The following is a 20,867-nucleotide window of genomic DNA, read 5'->3' on the forward strand; positions in this document are numbered from 1 at the left end:
GCACAGGTAGAAAAGGAATAAATACACAACATGCTTCTATATTACAGACTGTCATAAGAAGTCATGGGCAACAGCTAAGTGGTTTTCTCTGATACAGGGAACAGAGACCAGAGATCAGTTTAATAAAGGCTTATTTTCCCTTTTATTGCTGGAACTTCTCTTTATTGTGGTCATATATTTGCTTCCTCTGCCCCCTCTCCCCTATTCTAGAAAATCTTGAAATAAGTTAAACATATAAAAAACAAAGAGAGTATAGAGCATACTTCAACCTCTTTATATCTTAATATTTTGTTTTCACTTCGGTTCTTTTTTTCCTTAAAAAATATCCATAGAAGACAAATCCGTGATGTTTTATCTTCCCCATCTCATTCTCTTTTTTTCTACAGAGATAACGCTTATTATCTAAATGTGGGATTCAAACTATGTTTGTATTTATACCTTCACTACCTATAAATGTAGAAATACAGCATTATTTATGTGGTCTTTAACTTCATATAAACTGAATGATACATACCTATCATTCATCAACTCACTTGTTAAAATGCAGCATTATCTGTTAAATTAATTCAGGCTGACACATGTAACAGTCATTTTAACATCATCCATTTTCATGGCTTTGCAGTATTCCATTGTATAAATCTGTTCCAATTGATTTACCCACTTCCCTGTAATAATAATTCCTTATTATTACAAGCAACAATGCAATAAACATTTCTGTACAGGTCCCCATAAGCACTATGTGAGAGCTTCCTTAGGATGGGTGTCTAGAATCAGATTTACTCATTTGTGTAGCAGCTCTCTACGCAAGTAGCAACTCATACTCCAGTCACACTTAGAGTTTCTGCTGCTCTGTAGCATTTTGCTAGAGTTAAACTTTTTAAATTTTGTTAAACTTAAATTATCTCTTTTATGATACTTTTTTTTTTTTTTTTTGGTCTTTTTGCTATTTCTTGGGCCGCTCCCTGTAGCCACCGGCCTACACCAGAGCCACAGCAACACGGGATCCAAGCCACGTCTGCAACCTACACCACAGCTCACGGCAACGCCAGATCCCTAACCCACTGAGCAAGGGCAGGGACCGAACCCGCAACCTCATGGTTCCTAGTCGGATTCGTTAACCACTGAGCCACGACGGGAACTCCATCTTTTATTATACTTTTGATAATTATATAAGTCGGGAGTGGGGGAGAAGTATGAGGCTCTAAGATATCACCAAGATACAAGAAGATGATCACACTGCTGAGCCATTATCTCTCTAACTAAAACAGCAGGAAATGCATTAAAGCTATGTCCCTCGTTCCCTGTCCACCCTATCCCGTGCTGGTGATGTCTGACTTTCCTCCCTAAATCTCAACTTGGTTCCATCTCCAGACTTTAGCAAGCTGCTTACAAGGGCTCTGACAGTCACTCATATTAAATTCTACAACTGGCCCCATTGCCAGCCCAGACTCTGATCCAGCCTCTGGACCCACATGGAAGGTCACATTCATCTCTGTTCCCAGCCCCAGCCAACCAGCTTTCGTTCTACCAATACTACTGTGAAGGGCATGAGAGAACATCACCACTGTAGAAGTAAACCCCATGCCCGTCCAGTGAGGTCACATGGTGTGACCAAAGCCATACGAGGGGGACAACTGAGAGAAGCCCCAAGTGTCAGAAATCCATGGGAAAACTCCCACAGGGGACAACCCACAATGGGGTGAGAGTCTGGCTCAGCAGTTCTTTTTTGTGATTGAATTAGATACATAAGTCAATAACTGCACAGTCAGGAATCTGAGGGCACCAACTGTGCCATGTAGCTTAGAATACATCACATACAGAAAAAAAAAAAAAAAAAAAAAACCTACAAATAACTGAACTATCCAAAAAATCAGATAATAAAACGACAGTGCTAGGCACTGAATGCTTTAAATACATTGTCTCTCTTTGTCCTGACTCAAATCCTATAAACACTATTATTATCCACATCTTACAGAAAACACAACAGAACCTTTGGAAGGTTAAATAATTTGATAAAGGTCACATTGCCAATTAGCAACTGAATCAGAAGACCACCTCAAAGCCAGGTTTTGAACAATTATACTCTCTACTGTCATTAAAACGCAGAGAAATACTCACCATATTGTAAATGTATACAAACATTCAAATTAAAAAAAAAAGGGGGTTCCCACCACAGCTCAGTGGGTTAAGAATCTGACTATAGTGGTTCCAGGCACCACAGAGGTCCAGGTTCGATTCCCAACCAGCACAGTGGTTGAAGGATCTAGCATTGCCACAGCTACGGTCTAAATCACAGCTGTGGCTGAGATTCAGTCCCTGGCCTGGGAACTTCCACATGCCATGAGTGCAGCCATAATTTTTTTTTTTTTTAAAGTGTGTGAAGATAGATCAAAATGTTTTGGGCAATGGGATTTCATGTGATTTTATATTTCTGCTTGTGCTTTTCTTTGCTTTTCAAATTTCCACATTTGAAGAGAAGTGCATTACTTTTAAAATCAGGAAAATATTATTTTAAAAGACTGTATGGAACTTAGACTTTCTGCTTGCACATCATTATTTAGTTTTTGTTCAGAGCAGGTATATCACCTGTGGTACCCACAGAGCTAAGTAAATGCTCTTCAGGATGAAAATTACACATAAATGTGGTCTGCGGGCAAATGGCCTGTTCCGTGAACTGAGGGAGATGGCCAAGAGCCTTCTCAGAAAACACAGCCCTGAACATTTTGGTAATTTTCCCCAAACTAGGTAGAGAAAAATCCACTTGAAAGGTAAGGTTCAGGGCAGCACAGTATGGAAGCCTAGGTTTTTTTAAAACACGCATTTTGCAAAGCATTTGTTACTAAAAGTCACATTAGCTTTAAAGTCATTTGGATCATAATAAGACTGACGGAGATAGACTACAAAATGATAGCATAAAGGAGGAGGCGAACTTTATTTAGGAGGAAATGAGACTCACAGTTGCCTGTGAAGGTGAGACCAGAAATTATTCCATGGATCTCGTGTGATCAAGAGAGTATAAGCTATTGTTTGGTTTGTTAGATTTTTAAAAACCAAAAAACTAGATATCTTAACAAAAAACAAACAAACAAACAAAAAAAAACCCTCTAAGGAATTCTCATATCAAATACAAATTATGCAACTAATAACAATAATTATAAATACCAAAGAAACTGACCCCAAATCATTTAGAGAATTCTTATAACTTTGTCCTGATCACATGATATAGTAGCAAAGATGAAAACTCAAAACTCTTTACTGCTAGTTCTTTATGCTTTACTAAGAGGTACCAGTTTAGGTCACCATCCAATCTCTCTTCCTTCCTTTCCTCACCTAGAAATAATTCTGTCCTAAGAAAGGTAAGCACATAAGATGACCTCAGCAAGGTGTTTTTTCCAGTCCTCTCATGACCCACTTACTTCTCTCTCTAAACCTGTTCCTCCAGTCATTAGGTAAATTCAATGCACACTTTCACACCCTCATGCCTTTGCTCTTCTTCTTTCCTCTCCTAAGAACATCTTTGCTTCCTTCTTGGCCCCAGTGAATCCTTCATCCTTCAGTGTGGTGCCCCTGTGAAGCCTTCTTCAACCCGCACATGCAACTAACCCCCATCTTCTGTTTCCATCTTTTTTACACCAGTGTTTTCTCCTGCTTTGATCATCTGTGTCTCATCACCACCTAACCCTAGGCTGGGCATCCAGTGGGTGCCAGTGCAATAACCTATTACTGAGTACCTGCCAGGTGAGAGGTGCTAGTGTAGGGGCCAGAGAGACAAAGATTTGAGGCAGCTCTTGTCTGACTCAAGCTCCCAGTACATTGACTTGACAGATAAGCAAACATGAATCACTGTTGTGGCAGTATCAACAGAGAAGTCAATGGTTTGTAGAATTTAAACAAAATAAGAAATGCCATATGGATGGGATTAGCGACCACCTGGTCCACTGTTATCATTTGGTAGCATTTGGGGATATTCTATAAGAGGACATGAATGCTTTCTACAGAATCAATCTCAAAAGGTCTGCATATAAAAAACTAAGCCTATTTATTATTCACTACTTCAGCCAGCTTCCTTCCCCAGCCCTCTTCTTCTTCTATGATATCACTATGGTTTTTCTACTAACTCAGACTTGAAGGCTTTATAATCTCTGATTCCTCCCACTCCTCATCTCTCCGATCCAAAATGTATTCTTGAACTTTATCTAATAATATTCATGTCAGAGTTCCCATAGTGGCACAGCAGAAACAAATCCAACTAGGAACCATGAGGTTGTGGGTTCAATCCATGGTCTTGCTCAGTGGGTTAAAGATCCAGCATTGCCATGAGCTGTGGTGTAGGTTGCAGACATGGCTCGGATCTGGTGCTGCTGTGGCTCTGGCGTAGGCAGGCAGCTGTAGCTCCAATTAGACTGCTAGCCTGAGAACCTCCATATGCCATGGGCGCAGCCCTAAAAGGACCAAAAAGAAAAAAGAAAAATAAATAATATTCATGTCTCTAGAAAAGAAACTTATGATTACCAACAGGGAGTGGGCAAGGAATATAGTAGGAGTTTGGGATTAGCAGATGAAAATTACTATACATAAAATAGATAAACAGCAATGACCTACTGTATAGCACAGGGAACTAGATTCAGTATCTTGTAATAACCTATAATGGAAAATAATATGAAAAGGAATATGTATACATAACTGAAACACTTGCTGTATACCAGAAACTAACACAACATTGTAAATCAACCAAACTTCAATAAAATAAAGTTAAAAAAATAATAAATTCATGTCTCCATTTCTGAGGTCATTAGTCCAAACTATTAGTACCTAAAATCTGAACTCCCTGGTCTTTCTCCTTCCCTATCTATTTGCCACAGAGCCAAGAAAATGTTTTCTGAAAAATGCTTTTCTGAAAATTCTCCTATTTATATGTATGTACCAGTCCCCACTGGTGATCAATATGATCTGGCCCTACCTTAGGTTTCCACCATTATTTGGAAATCATCTTCCATCATCTATATGCACTTTTCATACGTGCCCTACATATTACCTCGTCATATGCATAGTACGAAATAAAGATCACCAACAAAATGTACTTCTCAAGGTCTTCCTGAAAGAAGTCCTATGGAAGTGGTCCCAAGGAAAATCTGATAATTCTTGGGCTCAGTGCCAAGTCACAAGGATTAAACACAATTTAACCAAGTTTTGACAATTTCACCATCAACTTTCTTCAAAAATACTAGGTGGATATCATCTGGTCCCAGTGAATTATTTATCACCTACATTTGTCAATCAGGCATTGAGGACCCCGATTTACCAGTAGTAAAGCAGTTTATCTAAAACCTCTAACTCCTAAGGAAGACAAATCTTCTTAATGTTTCCTCAGAAAAATGTTTCAATTTGATGATATTAAGTACAGAAACTTCCTGGGAATTTTACATGCAATTTTTCAAGACAAAGAAAATCAAGAATGTAAAGAGTCCCATTAAGTGCCCCTTGGAAAAATCAATCAATAATTGATACTATTATTGATTCAAAATGGCACTGATTCTTAGGAAACCATTTTCAATGTGAAATGCACCATACATTTTTTTTCTTTTTTCTTCTTTTTTTTTTTTCTTTTTTTTTTCTTTTTTCCTATTTCCTGGGCCGCTCTCGCAGCATATGGAGGTTCCCAGGCTAGGGGTCCAATTGGAGCTGTAGCCACCGGCCTACACCAGAGCCACAGCAACGCTGGATCCGAGCCATGTCTGCAACCTACACCACAGCTCACGGCAACGCCGGATCGTTAACCCACTGAGCAAGGGCAGGGACCGAACCCGCAACCTCATGGTTCCTAGTCGGATTCGTTAACCACTGCGTCACGACGGGAACTCCATCTTTACTCCTATAAGAGTACAAAACATATACTCACCAACTTGCTTCGAGTGACTATAATTCTAAGAATACAATGAGGCTGTCAAAGAGGACTTTTACAGACTAGATAAAGATATAATTTCTAATTAAATCTAGAGCAATAAGCTGACATTGCTAAAAATTTATCAGCCTTGAACTATCCTATTGGTGAGGCTATGAACCAGAAATGAGGAAGGAGAAAATGAAAAAAGACAAAAACAAAAAGACAGAGTCCAAAACAAAGCAAGAGAAAGAATGCAAGCATGAAATAAAGACAACAATAGAGAATAAGGCAGAGATGCTTAGTACGGAGAGACACAGAGAAACACAGAGAGAAGCAGTGCAAATAACAGAAGTATAAAAAGAAAGAGAAATAAAGAGACATGGAGAATCACAACTATTGATTAGAAATATTTAAATGTTCTAATTCTACATGGTTAAGTTCAATATTAATTGTAGCCTTTTGATTAGTGAACACATTTCTTAGATTCACACACAACATCAGTCATCAAAAACCTATAGTTATTAACTAATTATATTTTTTGTTAGGAAAAAGGAGTAAGAGATTTGCTAAAAGGAAGGAAGGGATGAAATGTGAGCTAGAGAAGAGTATTTATTAGAAAGCATACATTATTTCATCATCAAGTCTCCAGGAAACATTATCCATACTTTTAGAATTTCAAAAGAACAGTTTACCTAGGAGTTCCCATTGTCGCTCAGTGGAAATGAACCCAACTAGTATCCATGAGGATGTGGGTTCAATCCCTGGTCTTGCTCAGTGGGTTAAGAATCTGGCATTGCCCATGAGCTGTGGTGTAGACAGCAGATGTGGCTTAGATCCCGCATTGCTGTGGCTGTGGCATAGGCCAGCAGCTGCAGCTCCAATTCGACCCCTAGAACCTGGGAACTTCCACATGCTGCAGTGCAACCCTAAAATAAAAAAGAAAAAGAAATAAAAAGAAAAAAGAAAATGAGCCATCATTAATAAGTCACAAATAACAAATGCTGGAAGGGGTGTAGAGAAAAGGGAACCCTCCTGCACTGTTGGTGGTAACGTAAGCTGGCATAAACACTATGGAGAACAGTATGGAGGTTCCTTAGAAAACTATACATAGAACTACCATATGACCCAGCAATCCCACTCTTGGGCATATATCCAGAAACAACTTTCCTTAAAAAAGAAACATGCACCCACATGATCATTACAGCACTATTCACAATAGCCAAGACATAGAAACAACCAAAATGTCTATCGACAGATGATTGGATTAGCAAGATGTGGTGTATATATATACAACGGAATACTACTCAGCCATAAAAACAAACAAAATAATACCATTTGCAGCAACATGGATGGAACTAGACTCTCATACTGAGTGAAGTAAGTCAGAAAGAGAAAGACAAATACTATATTATATCACTTATATCTGGAATCTAATATATGGCACAAATGAACCTTTCCACAGAAAAGAAAATCATGGACTTGGAGAATAGATTTGTGGTTGCCAAGGGGGAGGGGGAGGGAGTGGGGTGGATTGGGAGCCTGGGGTTAACAGATACAGATTATTGCCTTTGGAATGGATTAGCCATGAGATCCTGCTGTGTAGCACTGGGAACTATGTCTAGTCACTTATGATGGCGCATGATAATGGGAGAAAAAAGAATGTATACATAAATGTGTAACTGGGTCACCATGCTGTACAGCAGAAAAATGACAGAACACTGTAAACCAGATATAATGGGAAAAAATAAAAATCATTATACAACTTGGACTAAAGGCTGTACAAAGCAAATGAAAAGAGGCATCATTCCTGTCTGAAATTTAGAAGATAAAAATGCAAAAGATGTATGTTACAAGACTAAAACCAGGTAAGTAAAAAGTAAAGATTTTACGTTGTATAAGCATAAATCTAAGTGATTGTCATAAGATTATGGATGAAGAGGGACCTGGATAATGTTTAAAAAGTAAAAGGGATGTGGCTTCCTGTCTTGGAAAAAATGACAAATTACCCAAATATCTGCTTTAACCTCATGACTCAAGAACAGGCACGTGAATTTCTGTTTTTAATATCAGATGCAGAGTAATGGTTAATTATACTTCTTAGTTCATAATACATCTTCATTGACTTATTAAAGGCAAATTTCTTTCTCTTATATGCTTGTTTTTAAATTTATTTATTCTTTTTTATTCATGTTCCTACCTCCCACCTATGTCCTGGGTAGGCAACCATTCTAAGATATTTTTTGCTTATGTGTACATGCAAAAAAAAAATGTATATATATGGATGCACTTATATATGTCATTCTATATATATATTAGTTTTTTGCTTCCAACTTCTTTATAACATACTCTGGGGATTATCTATTACATTTTACATGTCTACACTCCCAGTGATACACCTCCAGATGGACCCTACCTCAACAAATAAGGGTACAATAATCATCCTTGTATCTGTACCCTTAGGGACCTGTGTAACAATTTCTTTGGAAAATATAATAAGGACATGAATCACTGGTTCATTGGGTCTAAGAATATACTAAGTTAGCTAAATATTACCAGTTTGATCTCTAAAATGGTGGCACCATGCTTTACACCCACCAATCAATGTAGAAGGGTTCCCATGTCACCACAGCACCACCAATGCAGTTTACATCTCTGCTGTAAAATGATCTAATTTTCTAAAAATGTGCACTGTTCTGATTACTGGGGAGATAAGATCTCTTTATACACTTTTTAGCTTTCAGTCTTCTTCTTTAAATTACATATTTAAAGCCTTTGTCCATTTTTCTGTTAGGGTTACTGCCTTTTTCTTGTTGACTTTCAGTAGTTCATAACCTACATATTAATTTCATTTTTAGAAGTGTTAATATCTTCTCCCATTTTTCTATATGCCTAACAGCTTTGTTTACAGTATGCTTCATTGAATATATTTTCTTAATTCTGATGCAATCATATTCAGTAATGATATGTGCTTTTTAAGTTGTGTTTGCAGGAGAGTGCGAAGGCACACAGATTGATGTGGTGGCCTCATTTTTGAGGAAACAGCCAAGAGGAAAATGAATATACCTGAAAGACGTGGTCAGAAAGATTCACCATGAGGTACAAGAGGTACAAGAGGGCACAAGACTCTGCCACATATTATAAGCTGTGTGACCTTGGACAAAGTGCTAGACCTCCCAGAGCCTGCCATCTATAAAGTGGGAACAACACCTGTCCCAAAAGACAATGTAAGTGAAAGAATCTGCACAATGACTAGCATATAATAAGCTCTGAATAAATGTGAGTTCTTCGGCCTCCTTCCTCCTCATTCCCAATCCTGACTTGATGCTGACAGAGGGAATTTGCAACCTGTGACACTTTGGAATCAGATCCTTCAGCTGATCCCATACCTCCAAATTCCACGTATCATCTGTGGATACAGGCTCTTCCAAGCATTTCTCATACTGCAACTAGATATTGGACAAAGATTAAACCCTGGAAAAAACAGTGAAAATGCTGCTTCCATGAAGAGACCAAAGGAGGAAAGGAGGACAGGTGCAAATAACTAATTATTTGATGATGGGACCTTGTGTGTAAATTAGTTTAACCTCAGTAAGAAATGGATCAAAAGTACTGGCTGTAGAATGTGTTCATTGGTGGATGTGCTAGGGGTATGCAGGAAGGCTATTTTAGGTCCCCATGAGATTAATACACTAGGATTTTGGAATAAACTAAGCTGTAGCTTTCCAGGCTTCCTGATCCGTGTTATTGGAGTTTTCAGGAAGAACAGACTGGTAAACAACCTCATCATGATTTGACTGATGTTCATTTATCCTCTTCTTCCCTATATGCCTTTACTTCAGATGCAAATCCCTTGTTATTTGGACATGACAGGGACATAAAAGACCTCTGGGAATCACATAGGGCTAAAAGAAGCTTGTTTGAATGTAATAAGTTTGATTATCCTTTTTATTTTATTTTATTTTTTTTCCCACTGTACAGCAAGGGGGTCAGGTTATCCTTACATGTATACATTACAATTACATTTTTCCCCCACCCTTTGTTCTGCTGCAACATGAGTATCTAGACATAGTTCTCAATGCTGTTCAGCAGGATCTCCTTGTAAATCTATTCTAAGTTGTGTCTGACATGTGTGATATACATCACAAATCTACTCTTCAGATCAACAGCAAATTTAATACTTACCTATTACCAGGTGTAGTGCTAAAAGAGTTAAGTAAGAAGTGGCTTGTACCCTGGAGAAGCTCACAGTTTCCCAGAAGAGATAATTATGTAGTAAACTGTGATCATTGTATAATATAGGCCAAAAAAAAAAATGAGAAAGGAGATGAAAGAACAATTACCTTTATTTAGGTTTGGGTTCAAGAAAGACTTCAGAGAAAAGACTCATTTTAAATGAGTCTTTAAAAAAGAGCAGGGATTCTCCAAGCAGAGAAGGGTTGGGTTGGACTGGGTTGGGAGTAGGATTCAGATTGGGGTTAGGTCAGCAGAGCTCCAGGAAGCAGTTTTTAAGTCAAGGAAGTATTAACATGTGCAGGCAAGACAAGTTAGGCCCATGTAGCTGAAACATAAGGTGTGTGGTGAGGGAGAGACTAGACATCAACCTAGTGATGAAGCCCGGAGTCACCTTTAAAAAGGTCGTAAGAATTTGAACTATACCTTGAACAATGGAAAGATTTTAAGTAAGGGAGAAACTTAATGAGATCCGTATTTCAGAAAGACAACTGAAGCTGTAGTATGGAAATTGATTAAAATGACAGTGGAGTCAGGAAGACCCGTTAGAAGGCGATTATACCACTGTAGGCAGGAGATATTAGGTCTTGAAATCTGATGTGACAGTGAGGATGGAAAAATGGAGTCATATGTGACATTTAAGGCTTGGTGCCCAACTGAGTGATTGAGTGAGATAAATGGAAAGACTCATTCATTCAACAAATATTTCTTAAAACTTTTCTGTGTATGGGACACTATGCTAAGAACTAGGGCAGTTTCTCAAATTTGGCACTACTGGTATTTTAGAATGGATCATTATTTAGTGTGAAGGAAGGGGAAGCCTGTTCTGTATACTGTAGGATGTTTAGCAGTATTCCTGACCTCTACCCACTTTAGTGGGCAAGTAGCACCACTTCTCAGTTATAACCACCAAAAATGTGTCCAGATATTGCCAAATTTCCCCTGGGAAGCAAAATTACTCCCAGTTGAGAACCACTGGAACTGGGATCTCTGATTCTAAGAGACTTATTATCTAGTAGAGAAATGCTTATGATATAAGCAAGTATAGAGTACAATAAAAGCAGGAAGAAGGAAGTCATCAATACTTCCTTGGGGATGAGGAAGCATAAAAGAAATCTCCAAATAAAGGGGGGATTTGAGCTGAATCTTTAAACAAGGGGACAAAAACAAGACACCATATCAGATATTAGCAGAACTCTGACTGTGAGCACCTGGAGGGTTGGCAATGTCATTAATGAAGATGTGAAGCACAGGAGAGACAAGATGCTGGATTTGGGAGGCTTGCAGGACATCAGTCATTCTTGGAAATGCAGATAGGAAGTCTTCCAGCTCTCCATAGAGCCTTAACCCTGACACGCAAAGAAACCAATATGTGCTGTAATACCCAAGTCTAGAACTGGGAAGTTAAAAAAATTACCTCTGGTCATATAATGGATCTGCTCCATGGAGGATCCCTAGAACGCTTCTCTCGTGAACTCTGGCTTCACTGATCCTATGTGAATTCTCAGAAAAACCACAGCATTTCCAATCTGGAAGAGACCTTGCAGATTCATATTTCAGCCATCTCCCATTTTATAGATGAGAAAATTAAGGCCCATAGATTTTAAGTGACTGGGCCAAGGTCACACAACCAGTATGTGGCTAAACCAAGGATACAACATGGGTTTTTCTGGGAGATGAGCTATAGTACCCAGAGGTCCCTGTATGCAAATTTCACACTATCTTCCACTGGAATTTTTCCACACCTGGTCTAGTCTTACTCTCCAGTCTCCTCTGAGTTTTAAAAATAGTCCACTTGCCAGACAACTGTTTATCGACTTTGAGCCCCATGGAATGAGGAATGGAGTGAGAGTGAGCCTTGGAATACCACAACAGATTCCAGTGAGTAAAATTCACTTCCCCTGAGTTCTGAAGGCCCCATGAACAACCAGTAACTTGGCTCAATTTTCCCAGGCAAATAGCCAGGTCGAAGAGCAGGCCTAGCTACAGAAATAAGAAATGAGGATAAGAAAGAAATAGGAATAAGGAAAAGTGTTCGCTATAAGGTACAGATACCAGTATATTATTCCATCAGAGTACAGGTATCAACAACTTTGGAAGTAGATGGGTTTCAGCCAAATGGCTAAAATGGGAAATACTATAAACAAAAATAACATCAAAATATTTGTACATGAGGCAACATAGTCCAATGACTATAGGCACAAACTCAGGAGCTTAACAATTGTTCATGCCTACACTTGGCCTCTTACTAGTTGTGTAATCCTGGGCAAATTACCTAATCTCTTGCAGTCTAGTTTTCTCGTATATTAAAAATAATGCTAAATATTTTAAAATAGAGAGGCTTACTTAAAAAGCAAGGAAAACATATACATACACACACATATAGTATGATATATATATTCTGGTGTTTAACACCGATTAGTCATAACAGAAGGCAATAAGACAAAGGTCCTGATTGACAATATGGAACCCAAGCTGAGGGGTCTCTAATATCTTAGAGGATTCTAAGAGAGTTCATGCAGCCTCACAGAGAGACCAAAACTAGCCACATCAGTGGTGTTTCCAGAACGGTGGAGTGAAACACCTGGCAGATCTTCCCCACTATGAAACATTTAACTGGGGAAAATTAATTTTTAAAAAATCACTTAAAGACTCTTAAAGTTGTCCTAAGGGTATATACAGCAAGTGGAGAAATAGTCATTAAAGAAAGTCTACTAAACCTGTTAGGATAATGAGAGTCTGTAGCATTTGGACCATGACCTGCTTCCTCCTCCCATCCCCACCTCTGTGTTACAGAAACTCTATTATGTCCACTCCACTTCAAGAGGACTGGGTCATCATTTTTCTACTCAGCCCCTTCTTGTATGGTGGAAACTACAGCCAGGAGAAAACTAAGACCCTGATCGCTGCTGTCTTAGCTCATTCACAGGCAGAAGTCCCATGCTGGGAAAGGCAAGTTAAGAAGACCAGTGGCTACTACCATCCCCTTTTAGCACCTGTTAAAGATACCATTCAGGAGAAGCAAGCCTCTGTCACCATGCCTAGCTCCTGCGAACGCCCAGGGAAGAGACAAACTAGGAGGATAATATGCTTTGCATTTCTTACCCAGGGTACAGGAATTATTTGGAGCAGAACATAGAGAATTCCATACTTGAGGCTGTTGTTGTAAACAATGATTTAGTTGCTTGGTAGAGAGCAAGTAAAGGGGTTCTAGTAGCTTCATGACGCTGCTAGCAACAAGAAAAATGACAGAACAACCAAACGTTTAACAGAAAGAACCAGTGGGGGAAAGCAACCAAGAAAAGCCCTCCTTGAGTCACAATAAACCCTGGGGATTGGGAAGGCTCTGCACATGTTCCTACTCAAGAACAATTAAAACTGGACATGAGTAATTCCCATTGTGGAGCAGCACAAACAAATCCAAATAGTAACCATGAGGTTATGGGTTCAATCCCTGGCCTCGCTCAGTGGGTTAAGGATCCTGTGTTGCCATGAGCTGTGGTGTAGATCACAGATGTGGCTCGCATCCTGCATTGCTGTGGCTGTGGCATAGACTGGCAGGCTGTAGCTCTGATTGGACCCCTAGCCTGGGAACCTCTGTATAGTGCAGGTGCAGCCCTTAAAAAAAAATGAAAAAAAAAAAACCAAAAAACTGGACATGGACACGAATAGATTCAAAACATTTCCCAAGTTGCACACAGATCTATCAACAAAGGGTTGAAGTCTCACAGACAAAAAAGGCTTAAGCACAACCTCTAACCAAATACACACTGACTGAAAAGTAAGCTATTTTGTCTGACACAGGAGAAAAATGTTATTAAGCTAGGCTTAGTAATCAAATCATATGCATCCTAGCTCAATGGAAGACTGCATGCCCAAGGCTGTACCCTCTAAAGATTAGCTGGAGAGGGTCTCCCAAGCTATTAGACCCTGACTGAACTTGGGACAAACACATAAATTCTTTAAGTTTTAATAACAGCCCTCAAGCAAAATGAACATCCAATAGTAAAGGGTGAAAATATAACTGGTTGAACCTAAGCACAACCTTTGACCAATAAGTGGCTTGCATAGACTTTGGGGTGACACCCAGAGAGCCAGACTAAAGGAAAAATAGGAAAAAGAAAAGCAGTATGAATAGGGACATCAGAACATGTACAATGGGAGAAAAAAACTTCACAAGGTTAGTACAACCAAATAATTATAAAAATAAAGAACAAAACGAACAGCAAAAATACCACCAACCTCCACTGGGCAGTGAAGGAGAAGGGAGAAGAATCAGTATCTAGAGTCACTAGAATATATTATTTAAAATAAGATTTCAACAACAACAACAACAACAAATTGAGATGTAAAAAGAAAAAGGAAAGTGTGACCAATACATGGGGGGAAAAAGTAGAAAATAGAAACTACCCTGAGGGTGACCCATTGTAGAAAAATATCAGACAAAGAGTTCAAAGAGCTATTAAAAATATGTTTAAGGAACTAAAGAAAACAATACTTAAAGAATTAAAAGAAGGTATGATGACAATATCTCATCAAATAGAGAATATCAATAAAGTGACAAAAATTATAGGAAAGACCAAATGGAAATTCTGGAGGTGAAGAGTAAAACAACTTGAAAAAAATTCAGTAGAGCTGATCAGTAGTATATTAAAGCTAGCAGAAGAAAGAATTAATGAATTTGGTGACAGATTGATAGACTATCTGAAGAACAGAGAGAAAGAGTACAAAATGAACAGACCCTCAGAGAAATGTGGGATACCATTAAGTGCACCAACATCCCCATAATAGAAGAGTCAGAGGGAGAGAAGGGAGAAAAATAGGTAAAAAAATATATTCATAGAAAAAGTAAGTGAAAACTTCCCAAACTAATGAAAAACATTAATATAAACATGAAGCTCAACAACCTCCAAGCAAGAAAAAAGCAAAGAGATCCCCAACAAAAGAAACCGAAATCAAAATGTCAAAAACTAAAAATAAAGGTAAAATCTTAAAATCAGTAAGAGAAAAATGACTCATCAGATACAAGCACAGCATGTTTTATTGTGCTTCATGGATTCTGTGATTTTTACAAATTGAAGGTGTGTGACAACCCTGCGTCTGGCAAGTCTATTGGCACCATTTTTCCAATAGCATTATTTTTAATTAAGGTATGTACATTTTTTTAGATATATTGATATTGCACACTTAATAGACTACAGTATAATGATTACATAACTTTCATAGGCACTAGAAAACTAAAAAATTCATGTGACTCACTTTATTACAATATTCACTTTATGGCAGTGGTCTGGAACCAAACCATAATATCTCCAAGGTATGTTTGTACAAGAGAGTTCCAATAATATTAACAGCTGACTTCTCACCAGAAAAAAATGGAGGTCAGAGAACAATGGAATGACCAATACAAAGTGCTTAAAGCAAAAATTAAAAAAAAAAAGAATCAAGAATCTTAGGAGTTCCCATCGTGGCTCAGGAGTAACAAACCCAACTAGTATCCATGAGGATGAAGGTTCAATCCCTGGCCTCAAAGAGTGGGTTAGGGACCTGGCTTTGCCGTGAGCTATGATGTAGGTCACAGATGTGGCTCTGATCTGGCATTGCTGTGGCTGCGGCATTGGCTGGCAGCTGCAGCTCCAGTTTGACCCCTAGCCTGGGAATGCCCATATGTCAAAGGTGCAGCTCTAAAAAGACAAAAAAAAAAAATCTTATATCCAGTAAAACTATATTTCAAAATGACAATTAAATAAAGATTATGAAATCTTAGAGAATTTTTTGCTAGCAGACCTGTTTTGAAAAACAAACAAAAAAACCTAGAGTCCTTAAGACAGAAAGCAAATGACACCAGAGTAATTTGAATTCCTATCTTCACAAAAATAAAAAATTTATAAGTGAAGATTATAAAGAACTGTATGCTCCCAAATTCCCTAATTTATATAAAATTAATAAATTCCTAGAAAGAAATCCACAAACTACTAAAACTGACTCAAAAATAAATAGAAAATCTGAATAGATCTATAACAAAGAAAAATACTGAAGTAATAATTAACAACATTCTCACAAAGAAAATCCAAGAATGAGATGGCTTCACTAGTTAATTCTACCAAAAGCTTAAAGAATTAATACCAATCTTGCACACACTCTTCCAAAAAATAGAAGACAAGATAGTACATTTCAACTTTCAATTTAAGGCCAAAATTACCCCAGAACCAAGCCAAAGACATTACAAAAAATAAAATAAAACTACAGACCAATATTCCTTATGAATATACATATAAAACTGCTCAACAAAACACTAGCAAGCTAAATTCAGTAACATATAAAAAGATTATACACCATAACCAAGTGGGATTTATCCCAGGCATGCAAAGTTGATTTAACATCTGAAAACCAATTAATTAGATATACCCAATTCAATGGGGAAAGAATAGTTTTTTCAACAGATGACGCTGAGACAACTAAGTCACTACAGCAAAAGAACAAAGATGGGCTCCTACCTCACATCTAAAATTAACTCACGACCTAAATGTAAAAGCTAAAATTATAAAGCTCTCAGAAGAAAAGGTAGGAATAAATTTTTATGATCTTGTTTAGGCAATTGTTTCTTTATTTTTCTTTCTTTTTTTTTTTTTTTTTTTTTTTGTCTTTTTGCCATTTCTTGGGCTGCTTCCATGGCACATGGAGGTTCCCAGGCTAGGGATCGAATCAGAGATGTATCCTCCCGCCTACACCACAGCCACAGCAACGCGGGATCCGAGCTGTGTCTGCGACCTACACCATAGCTCACGGCAACGCCGGATCCCCAAGCCACCAAGCAAGGCCAGGGATCGAATCCGCAACCTCATGGTTCCTAGTCGGATTCGTTAACCACTGAGCACAGTGGGAACCACTGAGCACAGTGGGAACTCCTTAGGTTTCTTAGACGTCACACTAAAAGCACAAGCAAAAGAGAAAAAAACTAGATAAATTACGCTAAATCTAAATTAAAGATTTTCCTGCAGCAAATATTAAATCACACTAAGAGACATGCATCCAGCATACATGAAGAGCTTTTATAATTCAATAAAAATTCAAATAGCATTAATTAAAATTGGACAAGAGATCTGAATATACACTTCTCCAAAGAAGATACACAAATGGCAAATTAGAATATGAACGGTGCTCAATATCATTAGTCATCAGAGAAATGCAAATGAAAACTACAATGAATATGACTTTATACCCACTAGGACACCTATAAGCGAAAAGACAAATAACAAGTGTTGACAAGTATGTGTAAAAATCAGAATACGTCAGTGAAAATGTAAAGTGGTGCAGCCACTTTGGAAACAATTTGGCAGTTCCTCCAAAAGTTAAACATAGAATTACTAAACAACCAGGCAATTTCACTCCTTGGTATATACCCAAGAGAAATGAAAATATATGTACAAACAAAAACTCGTGCGTGAATGTTTAGAGCAGCATTATTCACAAGAGCCAAAAGGTGGAGGGGGAAATGTCCATCAACGGATCAGTAGATAAATAAAAGCGGAATGTCCATAAAACGGAAAATTATCCAACAACAAAAACAAATTAAGTACTAATGCATACTACAACATTATGCTACATGAAAGAAGCCAGTCACAAAAGATAACACAGTGTATTATTTCATCCATGTGAAATATCCAGAATAAGCAAATCCATAAAGACAGAAAGCACATCAGTGATTGCCTAAGGCTTAGGAGGGTGGTAAGAAAGGGATAGAGAGTAATTGCTAATGAGTATAAAGTTTCTTTTGGAGTGATGAAATGTCTAAAATTTGATTGTGATGGTAATTAACACAATTCTGGGAATATATTTAAAATCACTGAATTTGGAGTTCCCGCCATGGCGTAGTGGTTAACGAATCCGACTAGGAACCATGAGGTTGCGGGTTCGGTCCCTGCCCTTGCTCAGTGGGTTAAGGATCTGGCGTTGCCGCAAGCTGTGGTGTGGGTTGCAGACGCGGCTCGGATCCCGCGTTGCTGTGGCTCTGGCGTAGGCCGGTGGCTACAGCTCCGATTGGACCCCTAGCCTGGGAACCTCCATGTGCCGCGGGAGCGGCCCAAGAAATAGCAAAAAAAGACAAAAAATAAATAAATAAATAAATAAAATCACTGAATTTTATGTTTTAAATAGGTGAACAGTATAGTATGTGAATTATATCTCAATAAAGATGTTTCTAAAACGTTTGCCACCTACTTCTCAACTGGGTACTTCTCTTGGCATTAGAGAAAGTCAGAAGTTTCTATAAACTTTTTAGAGAAGGTCAACTGTTTGTTTTCTTTTTAGGGCTGCACCTGCTACACATGGAAGTTCCCAGGCTAGGGGTCCAATCAGAGCTGCAACTGCAGACCTATGCCACAGCCACAGCAATACGGGATCCAAGCCACATCTGTGACCCTACTCCACAGCTCTCAGCAGTGCCAGTGCCTTAATCCAGGAGTGAGGCCAGGGATCAAACCCGCATCCCTGTGGATACTAGTTGGGTTCATTACTAGTACCACAATGGGAACTGCTCAGCTGTTTTTTTATAAACTGCAGTTGACCCTTGAACAATGTAACAGGTCACTTATACATGGATTTTGTTCAGTAGCAAATACAACAGTACTACACAATCCACAGTTGGCTGAATCTGCAGATGCAAAAATTCACAGATACAAAAAAAAAAAAAATTCACAGATATAGAAGAACCAAACCATATATATAGATGGCTGACTATAAGTTACATGCAGGTTTTCAATGGCATGGAACCTTCATACTGTTCAAAGGTCAACTATAGTTTCCTTGCCATTGGAAAACAGTCCATGAATATATGCACAATTTATGAATAGTTTGATACTGACTAATAACCCAATTTTGACTGGTAATATATCACTGATGAAAGCATTTATATTATCTGATGAAGTTGAGCCAGATAAAATAGAATGCCACTCTGGATAATTCCTTGCATTAGAGGCCTCAAATGCTATAAAAATAATTAAGTCAATTCAATGTGCAAGGCTCTATTCCTTATCTCATTAATTCTAAGAAATTCTGTACATTGAAGCTACTTGAAAGATAGCACCAGTTTTTGCAGCCTTTTTACCTGTATCTCAATTCTCTACAGAATGATTATAGCAGATAGAAATTATTAAGTAGTAGAACTTACAAGTATCATGGACCAACAGCTACAGATTCTTCATTTTAAAAGGAATGCTACACAGCTTTCTTTCAGAAAGAGAAGGGGGAAAAGGAAGAAAAAGGAATGCAAGAGTAAGTAACTCATTAAGCCAAGGAAATGGGAAATGATTATATCTTCCTTTTTATTACCCAAATTGTAAGAGGAATCATATATCCCATAATCAGTTATGTCACATAGCATTAATTTTATAAAGAACATGGCAAATTGACTTGAAAACAATACCTTCCGGGGGCGTCCCAATGCTGCTGCCAAGACCCAAAATAGCCATCTTGTGCTCTCTCGGCTCCAGCATCACAGCAGATTCTTCTCCCCTTTCCCAGTGGGGAATTTTGACAGGCTCCAGGTGGACATTCTCCAGCCCATCCTCCTGTAGGTTTTGGTGCATGATTTGGATGGCTTTTTCTAGGTTCTTGGAGCCACTTGGTCTGGGTCCAACTGTATCAACCAGAAGTGCCAGTCTCTCATAGGATCTGTTCTGGGCTTTACCATAAACAGCAAGGTTGATGATTGCCTTAGCAACATCTCCATAGCAGGCTATTTCTTCTTTTATTTCTTGAAAAGTCCTCTGACGGTTGCCATTTCCATAAATAGCTTTCCCAGAGTTCAGAGATAAAAGGTGAACACCACCAACAAATATGAAGAGAAGGAACTTCATTTTTTTTCCAGTTGGTTTTCTTCTTAAAATAAGCTAGGTAATGAGAAACATATTTTAGGGGACAAGAACTTCATAGCCACCTGCCCATAATCCAGGGGCTGTTCCTCCAACAGGATTCCCCTTCCCTCTCAACCACTGCCCAGTTTCCACCATGTTAAAACTCCGTAACCCCCGAGAATGAAAAAGTAAAGACGCAATAATTGGCCTTATTGATTAAGCAGCATTGACTAAAACCACAAAACCACATATTACCTAGCAATCCAGTTTAAAATATGCCAAAAGATTAAAATAAGAAGATCACTAGGAAAGAGAGGAAGAAATAATAGTAGCAGTGATAAGGCTAGGGCGGGGTTATCCGCTACCTCTTCTTCTAAACACAGTATGATGATTTATGATTTCAGAGTTCCCTCTCCTCTTTGCCTACTGAATCATCCTTCGCGGTCCTTTCAAATGTCATCTTTTCTTGGTGCTCTCCCTAACCGCACCCCCTCCACATTTATTCCTCACAAGGACTCCATGAGAAAGGTTCTTTGTTTTTAATTGTTATCTTCATCTTAGAATTGAGGATCCTAGGGTAGCAAGAGACTGAGTAACTTGTCGGATACACCCAGGCTTTCTAGTCTAGAGACCCTGCTGTAAACAGCGCTACTCAATGTATGGTTTGTGGACCACTGCCAGTCCACAACTGTCTTTCACTAAACCACAAAAGATAAATTCAAAGATTAAGAGTAAACACACCCAGTGCTGTGCAACACAGTAGCCAATAGTCTTAACGTGCTTATTTCAATTTAAATTAAATTATTCAGTTTCTCAGGAGTCGTGCTAGCTGCATTTCAAAGGCTCGAGAGCCACATGTGGCTAGTGGCTATGGCATGGGGCAGCACAGACAGAACGTT

General features: G+C 38.5%; 1 protein-coding gene across 1 annotated transcript in view; it reads right to left on the reverse strand.

Annotated features, from left to right (window-relative positions):
• Positions 1 to 20,008, reverse strand: part of CPQ (carboxypeptidase Q) — a gene marked incomplete at its 5' end in the record, with an annotated part of 363,297 nt that extends 343,289 nt beyond the window's left edge. Inside the window, 1 exon segment of the mRNA NM_001243691.1 lies at positions 19,539 to 20,008. Within this exon segment, the coding sequence (NP_001230620.1) occupies positions 19,539 to 19,971 (433 nt within the window).

The sequence above is a fragment of the Sus scrofa genome, chromosome 4, assembly GCF_000003025.6.
Source record: "Sus scrofa isolate TJ Tabasco breed Duroc chromosome 4, Sscrofa11.1, whole genome shotgun sequence".
Classification (NCBI taxonomy): domain Eukaryota; kingdom Metazoa; phylum Chordata; class Mammalia; order Artiodactyla; family Suidae; genus Sus; species Sus scrofa.